This window comes from Macrosteles quadrilineatus, unplaced genomic scaffold, assembly GCF_028750875.1.
Source record: "Macrosteles quadrilineatus isolate MER2022 unplaced genomic scaffold, UCM_ALF_1.0 Scaffold_73__1_contigs__length_606889, whole genome shotgun sequence".
NCBI classification, from domain to species: Eukaryota; Metazoa; Arthropoda; class Insecta; order Hemiptera; family Cicadellidae; genus Macrosteles; species Macrosteles quadrilineatus.
In genome coordinates this window covers 225665-250837 of record NW_026542666.1, presented here as the reverse complement: position 1 = coordinate 250837, position 25173 = coordinate 225665, and the positions used below count along the sequence as shown (strand labels likewise).

Sequence of the window (25173 nt, the reverse complement as noted above, 5' to 3'; positions counted from 1 at the left end):
ATCGGTCTGTGGGTGACCCGACGATGAACCAGTACCGCCGAGTCACCACTGGGATGTCGTTGCAGAGGCCTGTCAGTCCGGTGAGTGTAGTAGTTTCGGACGTTGAACGCGTCCCCACCGCACAGATGCGTCTCCTGGATGAGGGCAACGTCAACGTCCATGTCAGTGAGGAGGTGTGTCAGCTCGTAGCGTCTGTCAGCAAGCCCGTCGGCGTTCCACGAGAGGATGCGAAGTCTACGCATGATGTTGAGTCAACCGGTCAACAAGTCGCTCGACGACGACCAACATGCTCCTCAGCGTGGAGATGAGTTGAGCCAGCTCAGACTGCTGCGACGGGCTCGTGGACGACTGGGCCGGGGTTGAGGCCGGCTCGATGGGCTGGGCAGGGCGGCTGGGCTGCGGGGCAGGGCTGCTGGGCTGCGGGGCTGGGCTGCTGGGCTGCGGGGCTGGGCTGCTGGGCTGCCGGGCAGGGCCGCTGGGCTGGCGAGGAGGGACTTCCAGGCGAGTGCGGGGAGTTCGCCTCACTCGAGGGTTCGGGGTCTCAGCCGGGGCGGCGGACTGCTCCACAGGAGGGGTGGGTGTTCGGGGTCTCGGGCCGGAAGCTCTGCCACGGTTGTCCGGGTTCCGAGGAGCTCGACGACGTCTTCTACGCTGAGTCCGGAAGCCCTCGTCATCGACCTCGGGGGCCCCAGGCGCCTCTTCGTCCACAGGGTCAGGTCTCGGAGCCGGCGGGTCGACCCGGCGTGGTTGACGGCCCGACGGAGCCGTGGACGAATTCGCCGCTGCCGCGTAAGAAGCCCGTTGCTGAGTTTTGAAACAAGAGCAGCCCCTGTAGTTGGCAGTATGGGCCTCACCACAGTTGCAGCATCTCGCCTGGGCTGCTGGCTCCTTGGGACACTCAGTCGCTGGATGGCTGTCCGCGCAGCGGACACAGCGGACTTGGCGGTGACACTGCCCCGATCCGTGGCCGAAGCCCTGGCAACGGTGGCATTGGGTGGGACCGTTGGGCCGCTTATACTGCCGCACCTCCACCTTGCAGTAAAAGGCACGCCTGATCTCATAGACAGTGGACGGTTGGGAATATCCTTCCGTCCTGCGGATCGTGAGGAGCCAGAGGCCGGTCGGCATCCCTCGACGAGTCTTCATTAGCTTCGCCTCGCAAATGTCGAAGTCGTGAAACTCGGCCATGATCTCTTGCGGGGTCAGCGTCGGTGGGAGGCCCTTCACCACCACCTTGAGAAGCCGCTCAGTCCGCAGGGCGAAGGTATGAAAGGCTATCTTTTCGTTTTGAAGATAGCGCTGGACGGCGCGGAAGTGTGGTACATTGTCGACTCTGATGCGCAGGGACCTCCCCGTGCAGGCGGCGTCAAACTGGCCGCCGACCAGTTGACCGATGGCGACGGCATGGGCTGGCCAGCTCCGCGGGATGTCCAGCAGAATTGGCAGCGGCCGCGGCTCGTTCCGGGTCGGGGCTGGGTCGTCCTCCATGTCGGCGGCCTCCAAGGTGGCTGTCCCAGCGGTGTCGACCTCTCCGGCGGCTGCTGTCTGTTCGTCCTCCATCTCAGAGTCGTTGTCAGGGGTGTCGCCATCAGTTCTGCGGGTCTTCCGCTCGGCAGTTGGAGACTGAGGCGTTAGTTCTTCGTTAGTTCTCGATAGTTCTCCAATATTTACGTTAGTTCTCAAAAAATAAAAAAGTTACGAAGCATAAAATGTGGGTACGCCAAATTCACAATTATAGAATTTCCAGCGGGCACAGTTTTCTGAATAAAAATGCTTATATCTATATACCAATCGTTAGTTCTCAATAGTTTTGTAATATTGATGTTAGATCTCTAAAAACAAAAATGTTATAAGGAATACAAAGTGGGCACTCTAACTTCACAACTATAGAATTTCCAGCGGGCACAGTTTTCTGAATAAAAATGCTTATATCTATATACCGATCGTTAGTTCTTCGTTAGTTCTCGATAGTTTTGTAATATTGATGTTAGATCGTCGAACGGCAAATATGTCGTGTTTTGGGAGTTGCGCATGTCTGGAGACAGCTTATTTTGTTGACGGAAGAACCAACAATAGATGTTGTGGATTGGTGTATAGATATAAGCATATATAGTCAGAAAACGGTACCCGCTGGAAATTGTATAGTTGTGAAGTTAGCGTACCCACTTTGTATGCCTCGTAACTTTTTTATTTTTTGAGAACTAACGTAAATATTGGAGAACTATCGAGAACTAACGAAGAACTAAAGATTGGTATATAGATATAGGCATTTATAGTAAAAAAACTGTGCCCACTGGAAATTGTACAATTGTGAAGTTAGCGTACCCACTTTGTATGCCTCGTAACTTTTTTATTTTTTGAGAACTAACGTAAATAATGGAAAACTATCGAGAACTAACGAAGAACTAACGATTGGTATATAGATATAAGCATTTATAGTCAGAAAACGGTGCCCGCTGGAAATTGTATAGTTATGAAGTTAGCGTACCCACTTTGTATGCCTCGTAACTTTTTTATTTTTTGAGAACTAACGTAAATATTGGAGAACTGTCGAGAACTAACGAAGAACTAACGATTGGTATATAGATATAGGCAATTATAGTAAAAAAAACTGTGCCCGCTGGAAATTGTACAATTGTGAAGTTAGCGTACCCACTTTGTATGCCTCGTAACTTTTTTAATTTTTTGAGAACTAAGGTAAATATTGGAGAACTATCGAGAACTAACGAAGAACTAATGATTGGTATATAGATATAGGCATTTATAGTAAAAAAACTGTGCCCGCTGGAAATTGTATAATTGTGAAGTTATCGTACCCACTTTGTATGCATCGTAACTTTTTGAGAACTAACGTAAATATTGGAGAACTATCGAGAACTAACGAAGAACTAACGATTGGTAAATAGATATAAGCATTTATAGTCAGAAAACTGTGCCCGCTGGAAATTGTACAATTGTGAAGTTAGCGTACCCACTTTGTATGCCTCGTAACTTTTTTATTTTTTGAGAACTAACGTAAATATTGGAGAACTATCGAGAACTAACGAAGAACTAACGATTGGTATATAGATATAGACAATTATAGTAAAAAAACTGTGCCCGCTGGAAATTGTACAATTGTGAAGTTAGCGTACCCACTTTGTATGCCTCGTAACTTTTTTATTTTTTGAGAACTAACGAAAAAATTTGGGAACTATCGAGGACTAACGAAGAACTAACGATTGATATATAGATGTAAACATTTCTCACCAGAAAACGGCGCGCGCTAGAACCCGGAAGTGTGAAGTTAGCGTACCCACTTATTATTGTCTATAACTTTTTTTATTTTTTGAGAACTATCGAAAAAATTTGGGAACTATCGAGAACTAACGATTGGTATGATCAAAAGTGGATACGCTAATAATATGGGTACGCCAACTTCACGGACCTGTTTAGTCTGGCCTACTATTCCACCGAGGCAGCCGGTGCGGTGAGCCAGCCAGAGCCGATGCCGATACTAAAAGTCGATGTCTGTCATCCGGTAGAAAACAAGCTCGATATTTAACCGAATGCCTACCATATCGTTGTGAACCCAGCGCTATCCGATTACTTTACACAGCTTTTGATGGGATGGGGAAATTGGAAATTGTTTTGAAATTTGGAGGAATAGTTAAAAGTTTTAGTTCAATAAATAGGTTAAGGTAATGTTTACGTATTTATGCTACGTGTAAATGAAAACTAGTCTTAAAAAATAGCGACCGTCATATGAAGTCAATATCCTCTAAAGGATAAAAGGTTTGAATAAAATATCACCTAATAAACATGTGACAGATAGGCATACTTATATAAGGAGGCTAAAAGTAGAGTGCCTAGGCCTATTTTGTTTAGTTTAATGTTTAGATTTTGCTGTTCATAGGTACTAACAGTCATGCATACTAAAGAGAACCTGCGATATATTATTAGATTAACTAGCAATAGCCAATAGCCTAACTTATTCAATATCAAGAATTTATTTGACCATTCAACAATTAGGTACATGCTAGACCTAGGCCTATCAGTCTCGTCATAAGGATAGCCTAATTACAAAATGTGGTTATCGTTACATCAATTATAATTTGGTTCGGCTGCACTTTACTTTAGGTCCTACACTCATTCGAATGAAAATATCGATCGATATATCGATTGTTCGATAAGTTATATCGTTTGGTTAGTTAGGTAAGATTAACCTAATCCAACTAACCAAACGATATATCGAAGGAAACAATCGAATAATCGATAATTTCATTTGAATGAGTGTAGGACCTAAAGTAAAGTGCAGCCCAAACACAACCATGTTGGTACATTTTTTTATCATCATCGGTTTTATCCCAACTTTTTACAACTAAAAACGGAAGAAACTATACCAACATTTTCGAACACTATCCGGTAATCATAACTTATAAAGTTTTGGTCAAGTTATTGTTTGTTTAACTTAGTTAATGTTGATAAAATATATTTGGTATGTTTTTGATTGAATTGTCTAACTTATGGATAACGAGAGTTAGTTTAATTTATCAATAAAAATGTAAACAGACTATTAACTTACTCAATTTGATGTTTACATTTATTAGGCTATGTCTAAGGAACATGTGGGCGTTAACTTAGTCTTACAAGACTAAGATACTAACAAGACTACTAGATCGCGCCACTCATCCTCATTCATACTTGGCTTAAAATACCTACATTTGGATGGTTGCCATTTCAGAATAAAGTATTAAACACCAATCAAAACGTTGACAGATCATAACTCAATGCGATGTTTAGGCCTAAGTTACATCAGGGAAAAAATAGAAGCGATAATCAAACCAAATTATAGTAATTGCTGTAGGCTTATATTCAAACCGGGACTTCGGTTCCAGAGGTACTGGTTTCAAACTCTGCCAAATCACCAATGGATTTAATATCCAGGCTATGTGATAATGTCGCAACCCCTACGTCTAGCTTGAAGTTATGTGAAAAACAATTCCGGGTTTGTGCCTAGCGTCCTAGTACAAAAAAATATTGATATTCAAACCAATAATTTCGCAGGTTTTCTGTGGAACTGTACCCGTCTCTTAATTTTTTTTATTAAAACTGTCAAGGCTTAAAATAACCTTAAAATTAATTAACTAGGCAAGGCTTTATTAGCTTGATTTACAATTTGCTGTAAAATAGATGGGCTCTAAGTTTAAATACCATTTCAGATCATGGAGCTGAATTGTTATCTTCAGAAATATGATTGGGGAAAGGTTGGCGAAGAGAGTGAAGCTGCAAGATTGGCAAAAGCAAACAATGTGGCCTTTGAGATTGACAGCAGGACACCATATGCAGAGTTGTGGATGGGAACGCATCCTAATGGACCATCCCTCATAGCCTCATCTGGTGAGAGTCTGAACGATTGGCTGAAGGAACACCCTCATTTGATTGGTGCAGATGTTCAGAAAGTTTTTGGTGCACAGTTACCCTTTCTGTTCAAAGTTTTATCAGTTAACAAGGCTCTTTCCATTCAAGTGCATCCCTCTAAGGTATGATCAGGTTTTCCCTAGTTAACGCTACCTGTACACTGTATAGATTGAGTAGCCTATGTTGTTGTAATGAGATGATTTTGGCCCTTTTAACCACATCAGTATACTTCAGGCACCAAGGTGCCAAGTAATAAGTTAACCAAACTTCCATTTTAGTTGCTAGGCCTACCTTACAGTCTATGCAAAAAAACAACTTATATTCGACATAAACTGCTGAAAGATTCACCTTACTGTAGGGCCCTAAACATTGAATTAAGTTCCTAACTCCTACACTTTGACTTTGGGCAATTTATTAATAAATTACTTAGTCCGATTAAATTATAAACTTAGTCATATAATTTACTTAAAAAATGATGCTGGATAGCTGAGTATATATATAAAGTTAATCCATCACCAGCAGAAGATTACCAGTTCTATCATGATGAATCAATATTATCAATAGGTATTGTAACGGTAGGGATTCTTCTTGGAATACCTACCGCTACTTTGGGTGACATAGCTCAGGAATGAAACTCAGCACTCGCTTACAAAACCCAACTTTATTAATTACTCAAAACAACACAAAGAACACAAAGATTAACTAACAATCAAAAAGGTAGAGTAAACTGGAACTGTATAAATTAGTTAGTAGCTTAACCCCCAATTTTGAAAAGACTCTAAACCCCAATTTTGAAAACCCTTTACATTGTCTTACCTGGACCCAAGGCCAAGGGCCTTGGGCTCCAGCTCCCCCAACAGGACCCCGTCCTCTGGTGCACCACACAAACACTACACACCAAAACTGTCCCCCTGATCAAGTGCACTGGCCTACTTAAAGCAACAGCTTTCAGTAGGTCAGCACAACAAGTTATTGTTTAACAACACTACCAGCCTACTCACAGAACATTGCCAAACACTTCCTCTTTACAATATTTGACCCTCCTATTACATCCCCCCATTTCCTCCAGACGATGTCCCCAGCGTCTGAACTACATAGATACATCCACTCAGAGAGAGAAAAAAAAATTAATGACAAAAACTGATTAAAATCTTTCAAATTGTACCTAAATAAAATTATAATGAGGTTTAGGAGGGGAAGAACTGACCAACTGTTCGCTGACTTCCTCAGCAGATGCGTCGATAAAGCCTCCTCGAACGTTGGTCTTCAGATGTTTGACCACAGCCATGTCTTCTGCGATGTCTCCCACTTCGGTGTCTATAGTCTGTAGTCCATCCAGCGTTCTTTGACAGCATTGATGATGAATCGACTTTGGTTGACGATAAAGTTGGACTGCCTTTGCCATTGATTGAGTGTACTGCAGCCTGAAGTTCTCCTCTTCTTAAAAGCCCTTGCCCCCAGCTGCGTTTCCCCAGTTTTCATTGAGTTTGACAAAGTCTCTTCCTCCGATCACAATGTTGAAGATAACACGGCAAATCATGAAGTTCTTGTAGCCTTGTCTACAGTTGGTCAGTGGGGATAGGTAAATAGGAAGCCTACACGAACATATAACTCACAAATACAACATACAATTTATAAAAAAAACACCCTAGACTTTTAAAGAAATTCTCAAACTCACATTTAGAACAAAACAAAACAACCAACATTAAAACAAAAATTATTGAAACTAAGAGAAGTGTTTGGAATGTGTTACCTTAACAAATCATAGGCCTATACGATTAAATAGCAAAACATTATAGGCCTATATAATTTCTGATTGGTTTACTTTTAACTCTTCAAGTATGGCCTTTTAAAGCATCCGAAACAAGGAATAGTTTAACAGTTGTCTCTCATATCTGGTACTTTGCAATTTAAGTCTGAATCAAAAATAAAATACCGTAAACAATTTGTCTCCCACTGAAGTCCCTGATAATTAAAAATCTAAAAACCAAAATATATCTCAATAAAATACTCTTTTAATACATAATCCGTCTTGTCTTCAAAATTTGCCAGACTGTTAATTTTACTAGAGGAAACTATTGCAAAATTCAAAACATTATTTCCCAATACAGTTGCCACCTTTGTGAAATATGATACAATTTATCCCTAAAATAGTATAAACAAAGAAAAAACAAAACAAAATCATCTATATAAATAAAATTAGAGTTTTGTCTGTACATTGCTTAGAATAATGAACTTTTTGGTTATTTTTACATTTCATAGGTCAGAGAAACCGAATCAAACCTTATCTCAATTTCTGTCTGTCTGTCTGTCTGTCTGTCTGTCTGTCTATCTGTCATTCTCTTGGTAACGCTAAAATACGCACTTTATTACAACTACTCCTCAATAACTATAGCACTGTCCCGCCTGAAACTTATTTTCCAAATACTATACATATATGAGATGGTTTTAGACGTATTTCATCGAATATGAGACAGTTAGATATTTAACAGTAAACCCTTGAAAATCAAGTTTTTGTCGATTTTTGACGTGGAATTTCTGGAAGCCCATGTTAACCTTATGAGAAATGAAATTATTGAATCTTAACAGCTGTTTCAATTAAACAAGTTGGTTCTGTTCTGTGATGTTCAATAGCATTAAAGTTACAAGGATTACCAACAGGGTGCAGCACTAGCACTATTATTTCTTTTACATTTATGACAACAGCTAATTTGCAACCTGGAGGCGAGTGAGCGTAGCGAACGAGCTAACCTGAAGGCAAGTGAGCGTAGCGAACGAGCTAACCTGAAGGAAAGTGAGCGCAGCGAACGAGCTCCAACATACAGGTGAGTGAGCGTAGCGAACGAACTTCAACCAGGACGTGATTGAGCCATGCAAACGAGATCAGATAGTAAAAATAAAAGTAAGCCTACCGTTATAGGATCGACCGGCAGACACAGAGGTAATTTAACCTTTTATTGATTGTCATACCGATCCGGAACAACAAAAAACAACATAAAATGAAGCTATGTATAATAGTTTGGCCAGCATATCTTAAAATATGCAAACCAACTGCTGTTCGTTATATAAGAAGGTTTCAACAGAATATTATAAGATCCCCGTGCGTAGAACGGGTACACAGCTAGTTTTTCAATACAATTAGACTTTCCCATAGCATTTTTAAAACACAAACACAATTTATCATTGTCAAAATAATAGTTTAAAATTTTCAAACTACCCTATTCAATATAGCTTACATAATTTATGTTTAAAGGTTTACCAACATTTTGGTCATTTCTCCTCACAACATTGAGTGAAATTATGTTTGCTTACATATTAAAAACAAGTTAAATTTTAGCTACAATGTGTTATTTCAAAAATGCACTTAAAAACGGCATATATAATTTTCCAATGAAAATGCATAAAAAAAAGATTGCTGGAAAAAATGATTTGGGCCCAAATCGTTACAATCTAACCCGTAAGCAAAACCAATTTCCCTTTTAAAATTTCTCCAACAATCTATCACCTGTAAAAACAAAAATTTGTTCCCAAAATAAAACATTCATGCATTGCTGATTTCCCAAAGCAAACTCTAGAGCATCAGTATTAAAAGGTAAACATTGTAACAAAACACGGTCAGCAGTCAGTAAGGTCAGGTCACAGAGAGGCCATTTACACCACGCTCAGCATTCCTCAGCCTACAAACATGCTGACTTCTCTCACCGCAACTTTGCTCGTGCTATACTCTGAAATATCAACATATAAACACCTACTATAATCATTAACAGTATTAAACATTCGTAACAATCCCCATCTGAAAAAAAAAAATTACTACCAAATTAATGTTTAAACTCAAATATATTTCTAAAACAGTACACCATAATCAGGGTTGGTACGGTCAGGGAAAACCTGGAAAACCTGGAAAAGTCAGGGAATTTTGTTGGTCTGGAAAAGTCAGGGAAAAGTCAGGGAATTTTGGAAAAAATCTGGAATTTCCCTTGAAAACCTACATTTTTTACAGATAGACATAGATGCAAAATGTAGCATATATGCTACATTTTGCATCTACGTCTCAATACTTGGTCAAAAACATCAAAGTTTGACAAAAACATCGGATGTAACAAAAACATCGTGAACCTACCATTGATATAAAAAACATCGAACATCGACAGACATTCTATCAACACCCTCTGATTACTGGCTTTAATTGAACGCACCGAGCTAGTTAGTACCGTAATGCACGGAAGGATAGGCCTACATTAATCGTTTCAATTTCAATACGATACTGAATACAATTCCTCATTGAATTTATACCAATACTGATTCAACCTTTAACAAACTAAAAACAACTTCACTAAAAAAAATATTTATCCTTTTAGTTGAAACATTTAATAGTTTAGTTTGGTACTACTTTTTGTCTCCGGTACAAGCATGGTAGTTATTTTTCCAATATCACATGTTTCTTCCGATATAAACCGATGATATCACAAGCAAAATATCGATATACATATCAGTCAATCAGAAGCACCGTAGGCCTATTGTCTATCTGCCAGTGTCAAGTCAAGGCCAAGTAGAACATAAAGTGTGAGGTTAAGTTAGCTGGTACTCTTACTTTTCCAGATTCCAGATGTTTAATTCTTTTCTTATTGGTTTTATGAGTAAACTATTTAGGCCTACATTTTTTCTAATAATTCTTGATTCTGACTATTTGATATCGTCTTACGGTATACCTGGAAAAAGTATAATATCAGCCTGGAAAACCTGGAAAAGTCGGGGAATTTCATTTTCCAAAATCAGTACCAACCCTGATAATACACTTTGAATAATTATCCCTCAAACTACTTCTACAAATAATATATATTGATCCACCATTCACTGCACCTACCGCGCATAAAGAGCTGAAACATACTAATTTTAACACACATGTTCGCCACATTATTTGCACAATATACACTCTAGGGTGGAAATAGCAGGTCTGCAACCACAGAATTACATCTTCGAGAAACCTGGGAACTACAAGATCCCAGATTCAACACAAATTTAACCAGGCAAATACCCACATTTGTGCACAGCAAACGACATCTGAAACACACATTACACATGTGCATCCAGCACAGAACAAATAAAAACCTTGTGCAGCTAGCACTTAGCATAAAGCAAAAAAGTACCTCGTGCACTCAGCACGTAACACGAATTCACCTTGTGCTCCCAGCACATAACAAATGAAAACCCTGTGCATCCAGCACAACACATAATACCTCGTGCATCTAGCACGTAACGCAATAACTCTTTTGCTTCCAAACACGACACACAATAAACTCAAGGAACACATATCGAACTCACGTGCAACCTGCACATGACGCATAGAACACTCGTGTAACCAAACACGAACACATATCGAACTCACGTGCAACCCGCACATGACGTATAGAACACTCATGTAACCAAACACGAACACATATTGTACTCACGTGCAACCCGCACATGACGCAAAGAACACTCGTGTAACCAAACACGAACACATATTGTACTCACGTGTAACCCGCACATGACGCAAAGAACACTCGTGTAACCTAACACGAACACATATTGTACTCACGTGCAACCCGCACATGACGCAAAGAACACTTGTGTAACCAAACACGAACACATATTGTACTCACGTGTAACCCGCACATGACGCAAAGAACACTCGTGTAACCAAACACGAACACATATTGTACTCACGTGCAACCCGCACATGACGCAAAGAACACTCGTGTAACCAAACACGAACACATATTGTACTCACGTGCAACCCGCACATGACGCAAAGAACACTCGTGTAACCAAACACGAACACATATTGTACTCAAGTGTAACCCGCACATGACGCTTAGAACACTCGTGTAACCTAACACGAACACATATCAAACTCACGTGCAACCCGCACATGACGTTTAGAACACTCGTGTAACCAAACACGAACGCATATCAAACTCACGTGCAACCCGCACATAACATATAAACTCGCACAAAATAACACTGGAAAACTTCACCTTAACGACATTTCAGCCCTTCACTGCTGTCCCAAAACACACTGAACTCCCAAAAAAACTGCACCAAAGTGGTGATTACAAATAATATATATTACAAAACCAAACTTTTCACATTACTAGAACCCCAAAAATTAAAGCCAATTATTTTTTCTAAGAGGTACCAAGATCAAAGTTTTGTAAACAATTACAAAACTCCCGGCGCTTCCACCACCTCCTATTACAGTATTAAAGGTAATCATTTGATGATTTGACACTGTGTCCTGCTGTCCTTTACATTAGTGTTTTCAATTTTAATAAAGAGTCTGGTCGTCGGCACAGATAATTTAACTTATGACATATAACTTATATTTAACTTATATAAACATAATCAAATCAAATCAAAGCTTTATTTCCCAATAGACAATACAATTGCATGTGAAATGGTCAATGATAATAACGATCACAAACTTTTAAGGAAGCCTTAGGCAGCACACTCATCAACCGAACTTGAATGAAAGGTCTTGATGAGAAACTTTCCCACAAAATTCAGTTTCTCAAAACCCTTCCCTTAAGAGCATGAATTATAATTGAAAAGTACAAGTAGGTACATTGGTTACAACTTTTAAAATATTGTTTGTTCACTTTTCCCTGAGTTATACTTTTGATTCAACCGCACAATATATTGGAACATTCATAATACAAAGAGATACCGTATCATTAAAAATAAGCAGTAGGCCTGAATTTCTTTTATCAAGATAAAATAAGCCCATTAGGTAACCTTGCTTGATCTCCAAAGTAATTTGTTAACATATTCTTGTGATTTTAGTTAATCACTGATTCAGATTCAGATTCTTTATTTGTCACAATACATTTTCCTCCCCAGCACAGCTGGTAAAACAGGTGACATGTCAACATCTTAAAAACTAAAAGCAAAATATACATGATTGATACAATTGTTTTGTTGGCAAAAACTTAATCAAATGCCTTAATTTTATATAGCCTAGGCTACATATTTACATCATATTACAAAGTGTCACATAAGAAATCATTTACACAATAGTATACTTTGTTTAGCAGCAGGGACTGAACTTCTTTCTTAAACTTATGATCATTATCAATATTCTTTATCCTGTTTGGTAGCTTATTATATAATTTTTTACCAAAATACTGTGGCAACTTTTCAAAGGAACTTAATCTATGAACAGGAAACTGGAAATCACTTCTGTTCCTAGTCTGATAATTGTGAATGTGTTGATCTTCCATTAACATATTAAAGTTAGATTTGACATAAAACAGACATTTACTAATGTACATAGATGGTAGTGTTAAAATTTTGAGTTCCCTAAAAAAATAGATTTACAGGATGTTCTAGGTTTAGAATTTGTCATGATTCTAAGATACTTTTTTTGTAATTTAAAAACAGATTCCATACCTGAACTACCTCCCCAAAGTTCAACACCATACTGCATTGAAGAAGCGAACAATGCATGATATACAATCAATCTCGTCTGTAAGTCAGTAATTTTTTGCAGAACAAACATTTGAAAACAAAGGGAATTTAATTTTTTTTTCAAAATATCAATATATGTTTTCCAGTTTAGTTTTTCATCAACCTCGAGACCCAAAAACTTTGTTGACTTTACAATAGGAAGGTGATCATCATTTAATATTATTTGATTAAGATTTTGTTCCTGTCTTCGTGTAGTGCTAAAATTGATTACATTAGTTTTGCTACTATTTAATTTAAGACCATTGGCCTTGAACCACACTTGCAAATCTGTTAGGGAATTCTGAATAATTTGCTGTAAATCTAAAATGTTGTTTGATTTAAGAATGGCTGTAGCATCATCTGCATACAGAACAATTTTGAAATCAAAATTTTTTGCTAAATCGTTTATATAGATTAAAAACAGAATAGGACCAAGAATTGAGCCCTGGGGCAACCCCGCGTTCCTTTCCTCCATTCAGATTTAAAAACCATGTCATTTTTTTTTATAACAGTTCTGTGGTGTCTACCAGATAGGTAACACTTAACCCAAGATAATGCGGAAGAAGAGAAGTTGTAAACTTTTAACTTATCAAGAAGAATATCGTGTACCACACAGTCAAAAGCCCTGGATAGATCGCAGAACACACCAGCTGTGGTCTGCGATCCATCCAAGCCCTCCGATACACACCTGATTAAATCTGCTATCGCTAAAACTGTGCTCTTATTTTCTCTAAATCCATATTGTTCCTTGATAAATAAATTATTGTCTTCAAAAAATGATAAGATTTGTTTATTAGCTATTTTTTCAAAAACCTTTGAAAATGCAGGAAGCAAGGACACTGGCCGATAATTGTCAATATCCAATTTACTTCCTTTTTTAAACAATGGTTTTATTTCTGCATATTTAATTTGGTAAGGTAATATTCCAGAAATGAGTGACTGATTTATAATGTTTGTTAATGGTTTTGAAACTTGATTGGCAATCTTTTTCAATAAAAACAAAGGAACCTCATCCCATCCTGAAGATCGCTTGTTCTTCAATGATTTGATTATTTTATTAACATGGTTTTCATCTACTGGACTGAAGTGAAAAACTGGTAAACTTTGACTCCACTCATTATTTTTCATTGCAAATCTAACTGCCATTTCCCTTGATGGTGAAATCTCATTCTCTAAACAAATGTCAGTAAATTTATTGTTAAAAATATCAGCTATTTTATTTCCATCTTTTAAACACTTATTTTGGAAAACAATGTCTGAAAAGCTATTTTCTTGAGTTGCCTTTAAACCTAATTCTCCATTAACAACTGACCACACTGCCTTACTTTTATCGTCTGCTTTCTCTATAAAAGAGGTGTTTGCATTTCTTTTCGCCCTAGAACAGACAGCTTTGAAATTTTTCTTAAAAACTTTACAATACTCTTTAAAGGCATGGTTATCAGATTGTTTTGCTAAGGCTTGCAATTCTCTGTTTCTAACACTTAATTCTCTAATCTCTGAATTTACCCATTTTTTTCTGTTGTTTTTTCGGTGTCCTGCTTTACAAGTTTTTAGTGGAAAATGGTTCTCGAAAATCATCTTAAATCTAGAAAAAAAATCATTAAAATTACATTGAACTGAATTATTTTCACTAAAATTCCAATTTTCCTCATTTAAAGTAGCCATTAACTGATAAATTTTTTTGGCTGAAAAAGACCTACTATAGCTTAGTTTCTTAAAATCAACAGAGTCACCACTAAATTCAATATTACTATCTAATGTAATAAATAAAGCTCTGTGGTCAGATACTCCTAATTCCATATTTAAAGTTTGGTGTTGTTCAACTCTCATATTAATTAATACATTATCTATACAGGTATTAGTTGTAGGTGTTATCCGTGTTGGCTCAAAAAAAGTTTCCTTAAATCCAAATTGCCTAATTATGTTAAGAAACGAATCTTTGTGAGTAGGGTACCTACAGTTATCTAATGTTAAAATCTCCAGCGATATAAATTTGTTTTTTTTTTAGTTCTTTTCTTAGCAACAATAGCAAAGCTTCTAATTTACAGAGAAAATTGTTAATATTAGCCCTATCTGGTGTACGATATAATGATATTACATTACAATACTTCTTAGGCTAGGTATTTCTATTGCACAACCCTCAAACACAGCTTCTTCAAAATAAATATTTAAATCATCTCTGTTTAAAAAAGCTAAATTATGCCGAATAAGAATACATGTACCACCATGAGTACCCTGTGATCTACAAAAGTATGTTGCTAGTTTATAATTTACCAATGTATTCAGGAGGTTAACATTAGCTGTATCCAGAAAATGCTCATTTAAGCACACAATATCAATGTTTGTATTTTCTAAAAAAATTTTTAACATATTAATCTTGAATGTTATACCACCCTGTATGTTAAAATGCATCAACCAAACATTTTTATTATCTTTAAAACAAACAGTATCTAAAGGACTATCATTATTTTTTTCTATTACATTGTTTCAACTTGCATTTACTACGGGTTTTACTACATTTTCTAAAAAAGGTACATTACTTGTATCAGTTGAAGTGGATTTACCATCAGTTACATTATTTCCTAGTGAATTGCACTGAACTGCTAAATTTATTGAAGGCAAAGCATGGGTTGAAAAACCTGAAAAACTGTCCATATGGTGTGTGTCCCTCGCTGTCACTGTCCCATCCACGATGGGTATTATTTTGTTTGCAAATAAACCTTCTTTTCGTAAATGCTTTTGCGCATTAAATCAATTGTTGGAGCAGGGAAGAAGAAGCAGGAACAATAAACCTACATGTTCATACAGCTGTAGACAAATGTGTTCCTTGATTTATCCAATTTTGCTTTCATCAAGCCAATGTAGCCTACAATTATTTTTGCCTTGTTCATTGTTCTGATTAACAATTTATACTGCCTTTTGATATTTAGTGGGAGGCGGAGGAGTTGCATCAACTCTTTCCAGACATCTACAAAGATCCAAATCACAAACCTGAAATGGCAGTTGCTTTGACTGATTTTGAAGCTCTTTGTGGCTTTCGTCCATTGGATGAAATCAAGCAGTTCTTGGACCGTAAGTTAACATACCTATACTCATACCAGCATCCTCAACTTCTAGAGTTTAATAATAAAATTAATGTCTCATACTCAAGCTCTAAACTTACTAAATGTGTTTTTATGATCAAATTTACCATTGAAATAGTACTGAAAATTTCCCTTTTGGAAAACGTTTTTAAGTTAAATCGCATTAGGCCTACATTTTTGCATGGTGGTAAAAATTTAGGCTACCTATCTGTTAAATTAACAAACAATCCTTAGTGCAATGCAGTAATTATGTCTAAATACGTCTAGAATACTTTCTAGTACCAGTCATTCATACCTAGGAATTAAAGGAGTTTTTCCTACCCTCTACTACAATTGACAAAGAATAAGTAAATCTTCTCGTGGACTTCCCCTCAGGTATTCCCGAACTGAGAAGTTGCATGGGACAGGACAATGTTGACGTGTTGATGACATGCAGTGAAGACCGTCAGCAAGACGCTCTTAAAGTCTGTTTCCAATCACTTATGACCAAATCAGAAGATGAAGTACAATCTGCACTTTCATCACTGTCAAACAGGATTTCATCTCTTGGTAAGTGATTTAGTGCAAATTAAAAGTACCAAGGTACACGCAGGGTAGTAAATAGCCTAACTATAGAAATAATTGCAAATCACTTTTCTGTGACCTGGGTCTTCTTTGTGAGGTCTCTCCTCCTATTATTATTAAATTAGTCTTGGCATGTAAATTAGAGGTGGCCTAGTTGATCTTTTATACCACCTATAGGCCTGCTTAGAAATTTGTATCAATGTCAAGAGGATCAATCGTCAAATTTCGATAAGGAGATTGATACCAAAACCCAACATGTTTATGAAGATCTTTTGGACGTAAGATTACTGGTTTTGCCGTGATCATGCATGATGCTGATGTCATTTCCGTGACCATGGAAGACAATCATGGTGCCTAAACGACCCCAGATCAGAATATTTTTGCGATCACAGAAGACGATGATAACATTTCTGTTACTGCTGAGCGATATTCAGGATTTTTCTGTGACCCAAGGACACCATGACAATGTCTTCACAAACTGCGGAAAAATTTCATAATTTTGCTGTAGCCTAATCCTGTAGTGTAAGACGATGATAATGTCCAATGTGGGAGGCAATAATGATGTCTACACAACTGGGAGTGAACTTGGTAGCAGAAGAAGATTATAACTTTTTGTGTTACCTTACCACTGAGCAATATTTAAGATTTTGCCAATAACGCAGATGAGACAGTGATGACGTTTCCATGACTGAGAAAGATATTCATGATTTTGTGTGATCGCTAAAGACGATGATGTCTTCACAACTGTGGGCCAAAAATCTCTGGCTGGTATACCTCTGGTTATAATATTTTTTGTTGTTGTATAAGTTATTTTAATTCACCGTTGGTAGGGTATTTATTTAATGTTTAAAGGGGTTTCAACTTAAATTGGCTTGTTAATACTGTTAATACTGTTTGATGAAATGGCGACCATACATAGTAGGTATTTTAAGCCAAGTATGAATGGAGATGAGTGTAGGATGAGTGGCGCGATCTTGTAGTCTTGTTAGTGACTAAGGCCGACATTCCTTAGACACAGCTGTTAATTAATAGCCCATACAGCGAATGGCAACTAAGGGACCTACAGTTTATAGTGGAATCCGAACCACATTTTTGCCTTGGTATTAACGAATTGGTCTAATTATCAGGATAATACTGCGGATAGTCGTAGTACTCCGGACGTTAATCCTCACTGGATGTTACAGAATGTCATCGCTGCATCAGTATTTTCTTTACTTAAAAGATCCTCACTACCCCGAAATTACTCTATGGAAGAACAGGGGATGGTGTACTGCAGTATTTAACTAATCCATACAAAAATTAAGTTACCTTTTTTAAATGGTTTTGGTCTAGAGAATTGATTAATTTTAGAGTTAAACCATCAAACACACAATAAATCTTTTTCTTAACACGTTCAGTGTGTTAGTCGGGAATTATCGTCCAGCCGCAACGGCACCACTGGCACGGGGCAGGAAATGTTGTAACAACCTTGCTTCAGTGTGAGCTCAGCCTCGCATGGTGATCGTTGTTTACGATTGCTGCGTATTGTGCCAGTTTTCAACTTGATTTAATATAATTCGTTTCAGATACGACAATTTTGTCTTTGTAAGGGATTGTTTCAAATTCAGTGTAGTTTGGGATTTTGGCTTGGATTTAGTGAAATGGAATGGAATAATTATAAAACTACTGTAGGCCTAGTGACGCATGGGGAAAAAACCTAGAACCTTAAAATTACGCTTGATGCCTTTTTGCGATATTTTTCTATGGTCTATATAGATTTTTCATCCCTGCTTTTTCCCTCCATTTTTGGACATACTGAGAGCCTACTGTTTAGTGCTGCTATCTGTTGGGTTCTTTTCTTGTAAAACTACTTCCAAAACAACTGAAACGCAGTACATGTTAAATATGTTTCTCCTATTGGACGAAACTAAATTTAAACAATTTTATGCACTCATCTTCGCAGCGCATTGGCTGCTGCTGCCACCGGGTTGCGGCCGGCCATTGACGACCGCTGCAAACGTGTTAAGGATAGCCTAATCCATTTTTTTAAAGTGCACAAAATGTAATATAATTCAGACAATTCCTCCAGATAAATGTATAAATGTTAAGTGTGAAGACACAAACTTATTTTTGTCCAAAGCAAAGCTCTTTACCAAGAATAGGCTACCTTTTCTTTTACCACAAACCTATCTTTGTTACTGATAAATGTAATAACCACCTAACCAGTATAGCTATGGTTTATTGTATTGACAAGTCAGCCCTCAAACATAAAAAGGTTTTTCTAAAAATTTCACTCATGTTTTACTCTATTCTGGTTTTCAGGAATAAGAAAAAAAACTTGGTTAACAAACCAATTTAGTTGAGTCATGCTCGCATAAATAGCTGTAAAGTTAGGCTAAAGGTTTTGTTATGGTATGTTATTCTTGATGGCTGATATATATCATTTGGCTTCTATTTCCAAATTCCTTCCTATCCTTAGGCTTTGGGGGTTAAGGAGAATCTTATGAATTAAATTATTTTAGTGCCAGTGCCTTTTGTTTTACAAAGTGTCTCTGTTACAGAGGAGTCGTCAAGAGACTCCCACTTAGCAGACCTGGTAGAAAGACTGCACGGGCAGTTCCCTGGTGATATAGGAGTGTTTGGACCTTATTTGTTCAACTACATGAAGCTGAGGCCTGGAGAAGCTCTGTATCTCTCAGCCAACGAGATACACGCTTACCTGTACGGAGGTGTGTTAAAAAATCTTGCATGTAGTTGTAAATTTTTCAAATTTCCCTTCTCAATTGATGATAATGATGAGTTATCAAAACCCATTGGTGAAGTATCCAATGGGGGTTATTTAAAAATGTCTTATTAGTTTCTCCCCCTAGAATTTTGGTGGCAATATCTCCATAATCACTAAAAAGGGGTGTTTTGAATCTTCCTGAACTTAAAAAAGTTTTTTTCAAAAACATGTCTGTGTGGATGTTGGCTACATAACTACAGACAACAACTGTGGTTCAATTTTGATGAAATTTGTTATGTAGGTAGTAGGTACCTACTAATCCATGGTATCACTATAAATGTTTAAACAATTTTTCATTGTGTGTTTTACACAAAAACCTATAAAATAACGTAATAATCGGATTTCCAAAAAAACGGCTCAGCTGGTTTTGATGGAGATTTAATATGTTACAGTTCTTTTAACTTTAAACAAAATGTTACAACCCTAATTGTTGTAAAAACTGTGGTTCAAAAGTTTTAAAGTGCAACTTTAGCGATTTTTCCCATAAAAATCATAGCTAATCTTACTGCTTACTCATGATAATGTTCAACATGTCTGGTATATTCATTCAAAAATATAAACCTCTTCGTGTGACACCCTGTATATCGGTTTTTGTTTTTGACCGGTCACACTGCCAACCGAACACACACGGTCACAGTACACACACCGGTCACACGGTTGGTTTAAGGCAAATAAATTTTCAGTAAACAATGACAAAACTGTTTCAATTATTTTTTTCACAGACAAATCTTGTATCTGAAGTATCAAATGCTAAACTGCTAGGAATCATATTAGACTGTAGTCAGTTATCTTGGGGTAGTCATACTGAAATGGTTGTTGCAAGGTTAAGTAACTCTTTGTTTCTGCTCAGGAGGTTAAAAAATCATGTTAGTTTATGTATGTTAATTAATGTTTATTATGCATTCTTTCATTGTCACTTAGTTTATGGGGTAATTTTGTGGGGCAGTAGTAGCGGGGCAGTTAACGTTTTTAAAAAACAGAAAAAAGCAATCCGTATCCTAGCTGGCATAAAAAGTAGAGTTAGTTGTAAGACCTTTTTTCCTGAATACAAAATTCTCACTTTACCAAGTGTGTACATTTTGCAGAATATCATTTTTGTAAAAACAAATATTGAACAATTCTCATCTCGCTCATTAACTCACAATTATTACACCAGACTAAGGAATAATTTAGAGTTACCATCATTAAGACTGGCCTCAACACAGCGCAGCTATAAATATTTACAACCCAAACTTTTCAATGCCCTCCCTGAAAATGTACGCAACTTGCCTATTAAGTCACTGAAAAATGTATTGACCGATTTTTTGAACAGAAAGGTTATCTACTCTATCGAGGAATTTTTATCAAATCGTTTATTTCCAAAATATAAACAATACAATAAACAGATATAAATTAAAAAGAAATATATTTTTCCGCATAGGCGTAAGCCCGTGTGCGGAAAAAGAGTTCTAAATCTGCTACCTATCTGGTATATTGTGGATAAACAGTGATTTTTATTGTCTAATTAAAACATTTACTACATTTCTTAAAAATCTATACTATTATAAAAAAGAGGTGGTTGCTGTATGTGTGTATGGGAAAAGTAAACTCGAAAAATACTGGTCGGATTGGGCTGAAATTTGGCATGATGATAGCTCACATTCCCGATTAACATATAGGCATATTCTTATTTCAAAAATCCTTTCGGGCTCCGCCCCAGTGGCTCTGGAGTTTCCCATGTTAACCTTATGAGAAATGGAATTATTGAATCTTAATAGCTGTTTCAATTAAACAAGTTGGTTCTGTTCTATGATGTTCAATAGCATTAAAGTTACAAGGATTACCAACAGGGTGCAGCACTATTATTTCTTTTACATTTATGACAACAGCTAATTTGCAACCAAAAGGTGAGTGAGCGTAGCGAACGAACTTCAACCTGGAGGCGAGTTAGCGTAGCGAACGAGCTAACCTGAAGGCAAGTGAGCGCAGCGAACGAGCTCCAACCCAAAGGTTATGCGCAATATGTCATTTATTCCATCATTAGTTATTCGTATTTAATTCAAATGTTAATTCACGTTGTGTCTAGTTGACTTACATAGTAATTATTTCATATGTTGAACAATCAAGATATTTCTGAGATATAAATGCATTATTTAATCAAACAATCATCAAAGCTGGCTCTTAGGGCCTGTGAATTGCGGTAAATTGTCGAGCCTCTGTATTAATAAATGTGTTCAGTTAACGTTTCCAACAAGAACGATTTGGTCTGGAATTTAATTCACACGACCAGGTCACCAAAATGTGGCACCATTATGCCACAAACAAACCATCCTTGAATAATTCTTAATAATGCCTGAAAGTTTCATTACAATCTGTCTAGCGGTTTCGGAGTCCATAAAGGACAAACAAACAAACAAACAAACATACAAACATACAAACAAACATACATTGGATTTTATATATATAGAAGATAATAACAATAAAGCGGTCACAGCGGAGAATAAGGTTTCCGGTGGAGTCTGAGTTAACTAAACACATGTGAGTTCTAGTCTGTCCACAGCACTGGCATTTCTCATAGCAGAGACCGGTAATCGTAGCGCGCCGCCATTTTGAACAATCAGAGGAGGGGGAATTTTTTTATTGTGATTTTCGAGATGTTCCCCAATAGCTGCTGCACTCTGTATTATAAGGCGAGTATAGTCGTCCATAGCGCTTTGAGCAAATGGAATTTCGGCGAGTATATTCGTCTACAGTGCGGTAAGGGTTCAAAGATTACGGGGAAAATTTAAAATACAGTACTGTACATTTTAAATTCTCATGTTGTTCTTACAAAGAATAATTTAACTGTTGTTGTAGTTTGCTTGTGTATGGGTATATTTTGATAATTCTTTGCAAATTTATTTATTTAATAGGCTACTAGGCCCTATTAATTCCTATTAATACTAACCACTTTTTCCTTGCCTGTAGCTGTAATTGTAACCTAAGTTCTTATTTAACTAACGATATCTAAATAGGGAATGAATCTCAAATGTTAAAGGCAATATTTTAGTAAACATCCGATCAGGCAAAGTGGAGTTCCGCCATAGACTAACCAACACAAGTAGACTTCTTATCCCATTGTAAATTTTGAAGCTCGTTTTTCATGTCTAGTTCATGTACGCCACACTGGGCGCTAGTGTCGACGACATTTTGTTTCTATTATTTTAGGGTTAATTTCTTGATTTGTGCTTAACTGTTTGGTTATATAACTAGGGGACAAGTTATTGTTTATGATTAGATTGTATTATTTGGTTAAACAAGGTTTTAAATGGCTGTAATGACGGGAAACAAATTGTAAACAAAACACGACCTCTACATAAACCGTACAGAACTAACAATAAAATTGTCTTCAGCTGTTCCATTTAAGGATGAGAAATCTACTAAGGGAGTATGTTTTATCTATGGTTCCGCTTAGTTTGCAGGTTTGCATTGGCGGAGTTATTACAACAATTACATGTACGTTAATCACAATTTAAAGTAGAGTGAAAGTAGGCCTAACTGTTACCAACATTTATGCCCACAGATTGTGTGGAGTGTATGGCATGTTCAGATAACACCGTGCGTGCAGGACTGACACCCAAGTTGAAAGACGTCCCGACGTTGTGTCGTCTGCTGTCGTACATCTGTGAGCCAGCTGACAACAAGCTGTTCCCAGGACAGACTGAGGACCAGTTCACCTCTGTGTTCCGACCACCAGTGCCTGACTTTGCGGTCGCTGTAATTTGTGTGAGTAAAATGGATAAGATATTTTTTGGTAAATAATTTAATTTGGTGAAGTCTTTGAGATTTGTGGGAAAATTTGATTTAAAATTTAAAATAGTTAAAGTTTTTTTTTTACACATCACACACTCCTTACATTTAGTGTGGACAGTTTTTTAGGGTTCAAATAGTTCAATTACAGTAGAATCCCGCAAACTCGGCACTCGATAACCCGGCAGTCTGGAAAACTCGGCCATCACCTGGCTAAGATAATTAGTGATTTTTTGAGTCCGAGTTAAACATTGACTCAAGCCAGGTCAAGTCATATAATTCACAACTCTGTACCAAGGATTTGTTGTACTATATCTGATCACTTAATACTGGCTTGTTATATAAAAAAGGCGGTTGAAAAGCTTTAAAATTGTATTGATCTTATTTTTAACCCTAGTTCCCAATAATCCGGCATTTCACAAACTTGGCACCCTTCCAATCCACGTTACGCCGAGTTTGCGGGACTCTACTGTAGCATCAAAGTACCATTGTACCATTTTCCATTGTGATTTAGGTTCCTGCGCAAGGCTCACACACACTGACTCCCCGCGTGTCTGCGTCTATCTGTCTGGTTGTTTCTGGGACTGCGGAAGCATTCACCAACAACGTCAACAACCCCTCAATCATTCTTCGTCGAGGATCAGTCATCTTTCTCGGCAGTCAAGAAACGCTGAAGCTTTCTGTCACTTCACCAGATTCACTTCTCGTATTCCAGGCTATGGCTAACTTCTAGTGGGACTTGAATTTCTGAATTACAGGGTACAGTAGACTTCATAACATTCAGATACCTTGGGACTAGAACCTCGTCTGAACTAAAATGAATCGAACCATCTGAGGTTAGTACAAAAATGAATGGATACGTTTCACATTATGAGCGCAAAATTAGTTAACCACAGTACCATAAACAACTAAAAAAATACAACACGAACAACAGCATATGTACAGATCAGCGTTTCATCAGCAATTTGTGGCTTATCTGTGTGGCTTTGAACTAAGTGACGGAAGTATGTATGTCGTATATTGGTGGTCATTGATAAAAGAGAGGAAGTATACTGTACTTGTTATGCATATTTTTATGATTAGTTGATAATGTGGATAGGTAGAAAATAGTTATAATTTTTTTTAGCTTAGCATCCTTAAAAAATACTCCTGCCAAAATATTTTGTGAAGAGTTAATTTAATAAGACACAAGTTTTTATACTGGAGGGATTTCCTTCAACAAAATTAAGTGTTCTTGTTTAAAAGGTCACAAGACATAACTCTTGTTTTATGTTCACCAAGCTTACCTGAGAGATAAAGTTTAAAGTCACAATACAATATCTTTAGTATGTGTATCTGTTTATGTAGACAATAGACAATAGACAATTCCTTTATTACAATTTCATCAAGAAATGTTACAGCGTCAAATTTAAATAAATTTGTAAGTTCCTGAACTCTAGTATTTTCATACGCTAGCTGAACACTATCATGCAAAAGACTAATAATAAGCTACATGATGTTTTTCAACATGACTCTGGGTACCAGTAGCTGTTAGATGTACAGGAAATTAGTTTTAAAAAAATTAAGGAAGCTATTTTTATAAAATTTTAGTGTAAAATGTTACTCATACATGTTCAAATTTGACTTAGTGTTTGTTAACCTTCCAACAGACTGTTTTAGTTTTCTCTCTAGTCAAACAAGATGAATTTAAACACCAAAGTTAGCAATTTAACAGTCTGAACCCTCAGTTATTAGTTATCTTATTTAAACGCTACAGTGTTTACAGGAAGTTTGTTTACGGTAAATAAATTGTTCTTTTTTAAAGGTCTGATTTATCGGATTATAGAAATCTAAGTTGAAGAGTGTTTGTAATGTAAGTAAAGGATTTATTTGATTCATTTTGTAATATAATACCACCTACAAAACATAGTTCATTTTGATGTGTTTAATGTCAGTTTTTATGGTTTACCTAAATGCTTACAAATGAATGGGTGTGTCCTTAGCTTCAACTGTTGTTGTAATGATTACATTATCTCTTCTCTGTCTTTCTTTTTTGTATCTTTAGTTACGCCTACAGTTTTCCAGACTTAAGTATGATTTATAAAGGATACTAGGCAGTTAGTTGACGGT

At 37.1% G+C, this 25173-nt stretch overlaps 1 protein-coding gene across 3 annotated transcripts; it reads left to right on the top strand.

Moving 5' to 3' along the window:
• The first annotated feature begins 3570 nt into the window (after nucleotides 1-3570).
• LOC128981981 (mannose-6-phosphate isomerase-like) lies at nucleotides 3571-24429 on the top strand. Of its 3 annotated transcripts, none has more exons than XM_054401006.1 (7): nucleotides 3571-3680; nucleotides 5202-5522; nucleotides 15816-15957; nucleotides 16344-16517; nucleotides 19073-19240; nucleotides 22838-23040; nucleotides 23579-24429. In XM_054401006.1, exons 2-7 carry the CDS (start codon nucleotides 5205-5207, stop codon nucleotides 23795-23797), a joined length of 1224 nt encoding a protein of 407 aa, XP_054256981.1. In that variant the 5' UTR covers nucleotides 3571-3680; nucleotides 5202-5204; the 3' UTR covers nucleotides 23798-24429. The 3 variants fall into 3 exon arrangements, with proteins under 3 accessions (XP_054256981.1, XP_054256982.1, XP_054256980.1); XM_054401007.1 differs by having other exon boundaries at nucleotides 3579-3774; nucleotides 22865-23040; XM_054401005.1 differs by having other exon boundaries at nucleotides 3580-3774.
• Nucleotides 24430-25173: the final 744 nt, after the last annotated feature.

Coding starts and splice junctions, on each gene's coding strand:
- LOC128981981 (XM_054401006.1), top strand. CDS start 5,205: ATGGAGCTGAATTGTTATCTTCAGAAATATGATTGGGGAAAGGTTGGC. Junction 15,958..16,343: donor AATCAAGCAGTTCTTGGACC/GTAAGTTAACAT, acceptor ACTTCCCCTCAG/GTATTCCCGAACTGAGAAGT. Junction 19,241..22,837: donor ACACGCTTACCTGTACGGAG/GTGTGTTAAAAA, acceptor TTATGCCCACAG/ATTGTGTGGAGTGTATGGCA.